This window comes from Pteropus vampyrus, unplaced genomic scaffold (assembly GCF_000151845.1).
Source record: "Pteropus vampyrus isolate Shadow unplaced genomic scaffold, Pvam_2.0 Scaffold1, whole genome shotgun sequence".
Taxonomy (NCBI): Eukaryota; Metazoa; Chordata; class Mammalia; order Chiroptera; family Pteropodidae; genus Pteropus; species Pteropus vampyrus.
The window spans coordinates 22250219-22261651 of NW_011888782.1; the positions used below are offsets into that span (position 1 = coordinate 22250219).

Genomic DNA, 11433 nt, shown 5'->3' on the forward strand with positions numbered 1-11433 from the left:
TTTAAGGGGCTGCCTGAATATATATTGGAGCCTGGTGGGTAGTATCTCAGTCTATTAGCAGTGTTACAACCTGACTTTTGCCTTGGCCTTAGGACTACCCATCCCTTGCCTTGCTTGGAGAGAAGTTGGCAGAGAACAATATCAACCTCATCTTTGCAGTGACGAAAAACCATTATACACTCTACAAGGTATGCCTGGAGGGAGGGAGGGAGGGAGGCTGGCGGCCTGATTTGGGGGCTCATGCTGACCTTAAGGTGAATGAGAGAGTAGAATGTGGGGAGGGACACAAAGGAAAGGTGGAATATTGCCCTGTCTTGATCTAGTGGAAAATACTAGTATTAAAAAAGCTCTTAAGCGCTCACCTCGCAGTGCTTACCTTTACCAGGAATTTAACATATAGTATCTAATTTTGTCCTGAGAAAACTTTGAATTGAATAATATGAATTCCTTCTACTTTTCAGATGAGGAAATGGAAACGCACAGGGGCACACTCTAATAGAGAAGGATAATATAAAATGAAAATGTGTGGAAAGAAAACCAAGGCATCAAAATAGGCTGTGTCACTAATTCCAGTATTCCAGAGCTTTTATGCCTTACTCTTGGAGTACGGGAGAATGATGGGTTAGCCTTGGACAGAAATTCCCAAAGATATAAATGAATGTCTTGAATGAACAGAGCAATCTGTGTATGAATCCATTCTGTCCAAAAGACTATTTCTGGGTCATCCTGTGGACCACCATTATAAACTCTCTTCGTGAACATAGTCTTTCCCACAATCACAGGCAAGTCACATTCTGAACTAGGGCTCTCCTCCACGTTGCTCAAGGAGTGTGCATGGAAGCTCAACGTAAACCCCAGCTCACCTCTGACGTCCTTGGAATTGAGAGGTTATGAGAACTGCATCCCGACCTCCACAACAGCCATCTCTGGCCCCCTCTCCTTTCCGCTCTTAAATGTTCACAAAGAACCTTTGACTAATTACGTTTTTCTATTGCTCCTGCCTGAGATTATCACTGATAAAATGCCACTTATATCTTCTTGAGCTCTTTATCTTTTGTTAGTCTGAATCAATTTTAGAAGATGAAAAGAAAGGAAGAGGATTGTTTTTCTTTTTTGTTTCGTGGAAGATAGCAGGATAAAACTTATCCATGTACAGATAACATTTTCAGAGGAATCAGTTGCACAGACTGTTCTGAGTGTGTTTCCAGATGCTTCAGGAGGGAAGAGGTCCACCTCGGCTTAAGCCATCCTTGCTCATAACCTTGCTCAGAGAGGAAAAGGTCCAAGGCGGCCTAAGGGCAATGGGTGTTTCCAGATGTTTCTGTCACTTTAATAAGTGACATACCAAGGTGTTAGTACAAATTAAAGAGGAAAGGCAACAATTCAGGGCCGCCTGCTTTGTCTCAAGACTTCACCCAAAGATACCCAGAGGTCCCTGGGAGGGCACCATTCACATCTCCGTTCCTTGTTAGGAAAAGAGGCTGTACGTGAGCCCCTTGGGAAAATTTCCCCTTCCATTCCTGCTGAATAGATTGAGGGCACCCTTGAAGCGAGCTTGGGAATACCTATATGGACTAGGGGAGAGATGGCAAGACATAAGGTAGAATAATACTTTGATCTTGGATGATGGACTGTCAGAGAGTTGTCCATTTCATGCCAGACAGGGGTTTCCAAGAAGGAGCATGACTTTTAGAACAGATCTAGACCTCTGAGAATGGATATTCCACAGTCTCCTGCAGCAACTCTTCCCTGTGCCAGATTATCTCGCCTTTCCTTTGGCATCCTCTCCAACTTCTGGTGTGAGAGAAAGGCAGAATCTAGTGCTGGGAGCCCCTTACAGTTCTAGCTCAGCAATGGTCACTCTCTGATGGTATAGCAGGGCAAATGGGCTTATTTCTTGTCTTTTCTTTTCCCAAGAATTTTACAGCCCTGATACCTGGAACAACAGTGGAGATTTTACATGGAGACTCCAACAATGTTATTCAACTGATTATCAATGCGTACAATGTAAGTCATCGGTTTCTTCCCCCACTATTCTCGCCCACTGAGGCTTCGGGAGCTGACGTGGACTCCGGTGGGTAGTGCACCAGGATGGCGTGCTTGGCTTTACTCTGTGTCTCCTGCCTCTTGAGTTTGGCGCCTTCTTCCTTCACTTAGGTTTGTGGTGGAGAAGCCCATCCTGCTTGATGCATCCCTTTCCCCTCCCCTCTGCCATCCTGACTCATCATAAGCTGATCCCCATGAACAGCGAAAGGCTTGGTCAGACTCAGGCTGGCAGCCCTGGCCATGCTTGAGTTCTGACTACATGATAACCCAGGCCCGCTGGAGCGTCTCACTTGGGTGGATCCAGGTGCTCTCTATCCAGTTGCCTAGGCGATCCTGCCACAGTGCTCCCAGTGGTGAATGTGAGAAGCACACATACTGATATTGTCTCAGAGTGAGCAAGACAGTTGAAATTCCCTAGTTGCAGATAAAATGGGATAGAAGAATCAGAGAAGAATCAGCAATAGGTCTTTTGCCTACACATTTAGGATCTGATTGTAATCAGGTCCTTATGGAGGGAGCCTCAGTGGGCCCATTAAATTCTGTGCTATTGTATGTAACTCATCTTTCTACCTTGGCTCTACTACATAGTAAGTGCAGCATTTGCAGAGATTGTTTGGGAGTCACTTCCACATCCCGAGCCCATTGTCTGTGATTTCCAGACCTTTCTCCTTCCTATGTTCCTTTCCCTCAATTCCTAATACCCAAGAAGTACTTGACTTAGACCTGCTTTTTTTTTTCTTCAGGAAAACGCAAGCATAGTTTCTTTCTTTCTTCCTTTCTTCCTTCTTTCCTTCCTTCCTTCCTCTCTCTTCCTCTCTCTCTTTCCCTCCCTCCCTTCTCTCTTTCTTTCTTCCTTTCTTTCTTCTTTCCTTCCTTCCTTCCTTCCTTCCTTCCTTCCTTCCTTCCTTCCTTCCTTCCTTCCTTCCTCTCTCTTCCTCTCTCTCTTTCCCTCCATCTTTCTTTCTTTCTTTCTTTCTTTCTTTCTTTCTTTCTTTCTTTCTTTCTTTCTTTCTTTCTTTCTTTCTTTCTTTCTTTCTTTCTTTTTCTGAATGAAACTTTAATTTTACATAATTAAATTGACTTGACAGTTCAGTGTGTTAAAATAGTAATCATAGTTTCTTGTGCTGGAAAGTATGTACCCTCAGCTATTCCCTCCCTGCTAAGCCCCAGGATGGTTGTAGCTTCCAGCACCCACCCAGCCCCTTATGGGGCCAGGTAATTCCCAGACTGGCTATATGCGAGCCCCTTGGGAAAGTTTCAGAGGGCATATCTGGGGAAGAGTCACCTCCTAGGAGTTCCATCCTCAGTCAGCTCCGAGTCCAGGCCCCTGTGGGTAGCTGACAGACTTATGGGGCTTTCCCAAGAATATTTCTTGGTAAAGGCGCAGGCCCTCTGCTCCTTGTGGCTTTAATAAAGGAAAACATAATGATGCTCAGTTCCACAGAACCGGCTGGATAGTGTTTGCCAGAAAAGAAAAGAAAACACTCTGCTCAGTCAGCATTGTGTGGCTACGCAGTTCTGCATGTCCACACTTGTGTGTGGTACTGCTCAAAACCAGGGAGCACGAGGCATTGTTGCTGGTTCCCGGGATGGGAATCCGTAAATGCTTAGTGCTGTTTCTTCTCTGAGATACGTTGCATTGTCCCTGAGCAGGATTCCTGATATATAAATTCATTTTCTTAATGGAAATCCAGGGACCTGGGGAAGCAGGCTCTGTGTTGGTAGGTGGAGGTTGGGAGAAAGGTGGAGAGCCCTCTCTGCTGCTGAGTTGGGCCCAGATGAGTAGGAAAACAGTCTTTTTCAAGGCGGGAGCTGCATTCGGAGCCCAGGATGAATCCCCCAAAGAATTATGGGAACCTGGCACTATAACGTGAACTCTGAGTTAAACTGGTTCCTCTAAAAGAATGTGTTAGGAAAGGAGATATATGACTAATCAATAAATATTTGAAACTCAATTTTTAAAAGATGGCTGATTCTTAAAAAGAAACCTGAAAGCAGCAAAAAAAAAAAAAAAAAAAAAGCAATTCTGGAATACTACCAACAATGGCTATTCAAATTCAGTGAAAATTTTTAAAACAGCTTTATTGAGAGATAATTAACATGCAAGAACTGTAAAGATTTAAAGTGTGCAGTTGGTAAGTTTTGACACATATACACCTGTGAAACCATCACTACTATCAAGGTATTGAACGTACCCATCACTCCGAAAGGTGGGGTCCTTGATAATTGCCTACTTTTTCTCCTCCTATCAGTGGAAATTTTAAAGGAGTATATTAAATATAGAAATATGGAGTAGCAAGGTGTTCGGAGCAAAACTTAGTCGGTGGAAGCTGTGTTGGGGATATGTTTGTGCTCGACATGGATTAGTACCTGTTTCACTGGCTGCTGGCATTTCTGGTGAATGGAAGACCAGAGCTGGACTTCAGCCCCCAGCACTGCTTCTGGATTTGAGCCTAGCATGAGCCTCTGGTGTGGTATGTGTCGGGGGATGGTGGGATGGGGTAAGGTGTGTGTATGTGATGCGTGCGTGGTATGGAGTGCATGTGCGTGTGTGTGTGTGTGTGTGTGTTTGTGAGAGCGAGCTATGGCCTGCAGTAGAGGCTCCAGTTAGCTCTGGTTATTCCTTTACCTGTTTCTCTCCCCGGTCAGAGTCCATGCACAGCCGTAACTGGATAGACTGCATTTCTCTGTGTCACCTTACCGTCTCAGTGGTTTGTGGTAGATTTTAAATGAGTCATGCAACACATGACTGAGTGTGGGTATTGACTTTTACCTCCCCCCTAGAGTGCTGGCAAGCCATCTGTGGGGACATTCGGAAAAGATTTTGGTTGGAACTTATATAACAGATGCAGTGGCTGTGGTATTTAGCGAGGCTAAGGAGGGAGCAAAATGGAAAGGGTGTGTTTAATTTAACATCTTGTAGAAGAGAGCCTGTCATATGTAACTTTCACAGTGAGAACTCTTCAGCTCTGGACTCTGATTTACAAATTTGTTCTTGCTGTGCCAGATTTTTTATTGCGAGAGATCACCAAGTCCTCCCAAGGGCGTTTAGCGATGTGGAGCTTTGCTGTATAGTTAGCACAGGTGAGAGGGTATCTTGCAGCGCTCAGAGAGAGAGCGCCAGCAGCATACACACAGAACACTGGCATCATGTCACATGGAGAAAAGGGAGGTGGGACTCAGAAGTCACTGGGCCTCCTTTCAGAGTGGGGAAGAAGAGAACGAGCTGGAAACCACTGAAGCCGCATGTGGAGGGTGACATCAGAGGCCTTGGTATATGTTTCTCCTCGCTGAGCACATGTTTCTCTTTTTGTTGTTGCCATAAAGTCTGCTCCCACCCACACCACAGCTGGTCTGACTTAGAGCGCTTGCAGACGTGACCTAGCCTGACTGAGTGGTTAATAGCCTTTAAACCTCTGACATTCCTGACATTGTCTCCTTGTCCAAGGATGAGGAGCAAGGAATCACCTTCAGGGACAAGTCTGGTAGGAGTTAATTGAATTTTGGGAGTCACTCATAAGTCTTCATGTAAAAGAACTGCATTGCCTGTGGCTTTAATTCTCTATTATATCTTGTTTTCCATTCATTCATTTAATAACTATGTACTAATGGCCTCACATGTGGCAAGCATTGTGCTAAACCTTGGGAATAAAACAGAGAACAGAACACAGTCCTGCCCTCTGGGAGCTCGTAGTCTTTTAGTGGAGACTGACCCTTATAAGCAGAATATAACCTGAGTGTTCACACGCTTCGTAGTCAGAGCCAGTTTTCAAAGAAAGAAGTGAGTATTGGATGTGGTGCTTACAGAGAGCACTGTGTGGGGATCAGAAGGCCTGGTTCTGGTCCTGTCTGCCGCTGGCAGTTGGATGACCCTGGATGAGGCTTTTTCTTTGGCCTCAGTTCCTGCTTCCATAAAATCTCCATGATTCCTACCCCTCTATCATCATTAAGAGTTTCTGATTTTAGAAACTAAGTAGTGAGCAGGAATAATACAACTTCAGATCAGAACACAAGGCTTTGGGATTTTATGACTAGAGTAGAACATAGGATTCAATTTCCATCCATTGTGGTTGCTCAGAGAGTGGGAGCCCCAGTCACCAATGCTCTTTCTCCCTCTACCAGGGAATTAACCAGTGTTAATTCTCCATTAACACTTCCGGTGGCAGCTGCATGGGGAGGGCTGATGCTTCCTCACAGAATCCTGTTCGTGAACCACAAGGCTGTATTTCACATGACTGTTCCCAAGTAACTTTTTACATAGTTCCTAGCTGTTTTATGACATACCGTTTTGTCTCATCCTCATACTTATTCCCAATTGCAAATTTTGAAAAATTGTCTTTCGAAAATAACTTCATTTAAGTTTCTTCCACAAGGCCTGAGTTTTTTGACATAGCTACTCCTAAATCATCCATTCTTCCTTCCATTTGTCCATTCAACAAAAAAGGTTTTGCTCAGTCCTAGAGAGAAATATAATGTGGCCCTTGGAATTCACAACTTATTGGGGAAAACAGATTTGTAAATAAGTAGCCACATCCAGCAGGAGTAAATAAGTAGCCACATCCAGCCCTGTGTGTGGAGTGGTGCTCTCGCAGCCCTTTGCCAGTTGAGGCTGGCTGGCACTTACAAGAGGAAGTGGATTTAAGAGAGGGAGTATTTTTAGAGTTGTAGAAGCACTTACACAATTTGTTGCAAAAGGAAAGACTCCTTTTTTACAGAGAACATTTTTAACCAGCTGTTAATTTGTTGGGGAAACTGCATATTTAACTTACCTAAGTTTAATACTACATGCTCAGCAAAGAAAGAGAAAAGAAGGAAAAGCAACCCCATGAGAGTACAAGGCAATTCTGCCTGCTGTTCCGTTCACTGCCATGTTCTCTGGAATGCACTTGAGAAGGAATGGGGAGTCAGATGGGCCATCAGTTGATCTTGGGTTCCATGTGTCCATGTGTCTCTTAGAGTGCGTATGTCCTGCTATACTGTATTTAGTGTACGAAAAGGGCATTTTTCTTTTCTTTTTTTTTTTTTGAAAGATACGGCCCCAAAATACAAGCCAATTATTTTATTTGCCCTTAGTCTCCAGATTACATCCTCCTTAGAAATTTTCAATGGCAATTTTTTAAATAGACATATAGAAAATTGCACAGTCTTTTCACAAACTGAATACACTTAAGTATCCAGCACCCAGGTAAAACAAACAAACATTACTAGCCACCCAGAAGCCCCTATCATGCCCTCTTCTAATACTGTCCCTCAAGGGTAACCAGTAGTTTTGCCTGCTTTTGAAGTTCACATAAATAGAATCATACAGTATCTATGCCTTTTGTGTCTGGCTTTTTTGGGGGCAATTTTATACTTATGAGATTCATCTATGTCATGGCATGTAGTCATATTTCATTCTTTTTCATTACTGTATGACATTATGTGAACATACCACAATTTTAAAATGAAACCTATTCTACTTTTGATAGGCGTTTGGGTAGTTGTTACAGATAGTGTTGCTTTAAACATCTCTGCACCTGTCTTCTGGCCAGTACACATGTCTTTTGCATATAATCTTTGGGTGAATTGATAGGTCTAAGGTTGGCCTAAGCTTTGGTACATGGTTTTCTGCCTCATGGTTTTCTCAAAGGTTGTACCAATTTATAATTCCAGCAGCAGAGTACGAGGGTCCCGTTGCTCCATATCATTTTTAACACCTCGTATTTTTAGTCTTTTTTTTTTCTTTCTATTCTGATGGGAAATGTTAGCTTGATTTTCATTTCATTCACTGTCTTGAGAACACAATCCACCAAAAGATGTTATTCTCTCATAGTGTAGTTTACCCTCAGTCGGGTGATTCCTGGAGAATGTGCTTGCTGAATTGTTTTTGAAGGAAGATAAGGAGCTAGCCAGGGGAAGAGAAGAGAGAAGAGCCATTAAGCTAAGGAACATTATTTTAGGCATGTGGAAAGGCCCAAAGTCTGGAGCACATGGGAAAATTTGAGGAGCTGCATGTCTGAAGCTGAGAAGGGAGAAGAGGGACTGGAGGCAAATGGGACAGAGCATCACCCCTTGAAGCAGATAATAATATCACATGGCAGGTGAACTATTATCAACATCTCCAAGACCCTAGAGGGAGACCTCGGGCCAGGTTTAGTAAGATGGGTGCATGGGTGCGGAGGGAAAGAAGTGAATGAGGGAAGTGGCTCTGGTCTTGGCTTGAGCCTCCTGAGTGAGGAGAATCCACGTGGGTGTCAGAGAACCAGAATGGAAAGCATCTCGGCAGCAGCCTTTACTAAGCAGTTCGGGCTTCATCTTCTCTCTCTGTTCAGAGCATCCGGTCTAAGGTAGAGCTGTCGGTCTGGGATCAGCCTGAGGATCTTAACCTCTTCTTCACTGCCACCTGCCAGGACGGTGTATCCTACCCTGGTCAGAGGAAGTGCGAGGGCCTGAAGATTGGTGATACGGTAAGTTCACCCCCCATCGACACTTTATATGACACTTGTGCTAGCATTTGTCATCATTCTTAGGCTTCTCATAATTTTTGTGACTTATTAGGAATTTGTATTCTGTCTTCCAACTCAGCAGCCTGAGGGACTTTCCTAAGCCTGCTCTGTGTTGTGTCTTCGCAGTGCCCGATGGACTTGTTAAAAAGCCCCAGTCAATAGACAGCCCTCAGTGCACTGCCCTCTAAGCCTTCCTCAGGTTGACATTGTGCCCTTGGTGTTTTAAACCACTATTATCTTCACTTGACAGGGATGAAATCAGGTGGGAGAGTAGGGTCAGGAATCTGAGAGACCTGGCCTTCATCCATAGTGTTCTATAGCTTGCCTTGTGCCTAGGATAATCTGACCCTACTTTTCCCTTCTGTAAAAAATGAAGAAATTCAACTACTTCTTCTATTTGATGAGATGGAATGGGTAACTACAGCAATGGAGGGCATAGATGCCTTGTGTGGACTAAGTGGATATATTTAAATGATGAGGAGACAATTTTGCATGTAAAGATGTGTACCTGTGTGCCAAACGGATGGCTTGAGAGAGGAGGATATGTGAGTGATGAGAAAACCCTGGCACACGGGCAGGCAGAGGGGTGATGGAGGGCTAGCCACATGTTTTAGAGGTTTCTGCTCTAGAAGCAGATCATGAGATCCATTCCTTGCTTTGTCAACAGTTTCATTGCTCAGAAAATAGAAAGGCAGTGAGGGAAAGTTCTCTTCCACTAAAAGAATCTGGTTGGAACCAGAAAAATTATGGGGACCTTAAAAATAACTGACTATATCTTCTGAAAGCACTAATGATGGCCAAGGTGGATATAAACAGACTCAACCTGGACTCTAGGGAGACAGCTCAAAAAGATGTAGGTATAGCTACACAACTGATTACACCTCAGTCTTCTGGGGTTTTCTCATATTCCATAATCGAGCCTCTTCTTCCTTCCCTTTTAAAACTGGCCTTTGCCCACTTTATGACACACAGGCATACATCTTACTCTTTCTAAATATTACTGTGGTGCTTTGGCCCACAAAGGACAATTCAAAATATGGTATTGATGTTGAAACAGTGAAGAACCCTAATGCCTAGGGTCTCTTTCTAAGACAGTTTTCCCCCAAATTTCTTTCCTTAAAAAAAAAAAAAAAAAGTGAAAGAAGGCCTAATCAAGTTGTCAGATATAGCATGAAAAATGATTATGGCATTTAACTCAGAAAGCATTCATGGAATAAGATGATGTTTCTATAACAAAACTCCTTCTGTTCCCATCTTCCTATTTACGTGAATAAGTTTTTTTGGAGAGAGGGCTTTAATCTGTACAAATAAAAAATAGGAGTAGAATTGAGGCTGATCCTTGTCTTATGTAGTGATAAGTGGTGTTATTTTACTTATACATGAACTATGTGGGTGAGGAAAGCCTCATCTCATTAGAGGCACTTCCAATGAAGTTTTATTTTTAATACTCATCAAATTTTGTAAGACATTTATGTTGTTTTGATTAATTATAATGATTAATCTTGTTGATTTTTTAAAAGCACAGAGCTTCTTAGTCACAGAGTTTAAAGAGATAGTTATGAAAAATAGAAAGAGGCAGAAATAACCAGGAAAAACAACATGTAAGTGAATTCCGCAGATCTGTACATAGAATGTTTGGTGCAGTGTGTCAGGAAAGCTAAAGGATGATGCGTGAAAAACACTCAGACAAGGAACCTTTTACTTGGAGAAGTAGATACAGTAGAACAGAAGAAGAAAGAGGATGTGCAGAACATACACAGGATGCCGGGGTTCAGGAAAGCGCTTGATGATTTCTAATGACTTCCTTACGAATAAGATAAATAATGTGGGTCGATGGCAGCACAGTCAGGCATATTTGAGGTTCAGTAAACATACTTTCTGTGAGCGTGGAAGACTTGACTGAGGTTCCAACTGTCTCTTTTCTGTTTACTACTGGATCGAGTTGAACTCATGGAAGACCTGCTTATCAAATATGGGAAGATCACAAAACTGGAGAAAACAGATTACTTTATAAAATAGGAAAACCAAGATTTAAAATGTTATTCAAAATTGAGTTGGGTTGGAATCATCAGAATTGATTCCTTGCATTTCATTCAGAATATTAATAAGATAGAGAGAACTTGGTTCCATAGTAGTTTTTAAGGAAATGATCTGGCAGCAACACTGTGAATAAAGTGTTGCTTAAAAAAAAAAAAATTAGGCCAGTTGAAGCTGCATTAACAGAAGTGATTTGACATCCCGGAGATAATGGTTACATTCTTCTTTGTGTGGGTCAGACTGCATCCGGAGTTTTATGTTCAGTTCTTTTTTTAAAAGGACAAGTGACGAGCAAAGTATCATGATTTGTCTAGAAACCAGAAAGGTCAAAGGAACTGGTGTCTGTTGATAATAACAACTTAAAGTCAGAATTCTTTTTGGATACAAGAAACTGAAGCCGGTTTATGCCACCTTATGCAAAAAAGGTAAAACCATTTTAAGAATATCAGGATCCCTAATGAAAACCCAAGAGGAAAATTGCAGTTAGTTTTGGGAAGCCCCAGAAACAAACTAGACAGTGAGTTAGCTCTCCGTTCCCCACCTAGTTCCCTGTGATGGAGATACTGTTATTCATGTTGACAGATGAGAAAAACCGAGACATAAAGAATTTAATTAATTGTCCAAGGCTCCACAGCCAGTAAGTAGCAAAGCAAAAGTTCAAAGTCAAGGCTTTCTGACTCTTATGCCAGCACCTTATATCACCTTTACCTGGCTTCTTGGTGCCTGTGATTCTGCTCTATCATACCTATTTCAAAGGGCTCGTCTCAGAGCAAAGGATAATAAAAATCAGGGGCCACCATGCAAGGGATGAAGTTTGTTGAGTGTCTTTATGCACCTTCCATATCCAGTTCGCACACCTGTGGCT

General features: G+C 42.7%; 1 protein-coding gene across 1 annotated transcript in view; it reads left to right on the top strand.

Annotated features, from left to right (window-relative positions):
- ITGB5 (integrin subunit beta 5) overlaps positions 1–11433 on the top strand; it is a 115526-nt gene that overhangs the window by 62006 nt on the left and 42087 nt on the right. Inside the window, exons 8-9 of the mRNA XM_011368299.2 lie at positions 1918–2007; positions 8358–8492. Of these exons, the coding sequence (XP_011366601.1) occupies positions 1918–2007; positions 8358–8492 (225 nt within the window). The remainder of the gene's footprint in view (positions 1–1917; positions 2008–8357; positions 8493–11433) is intronic.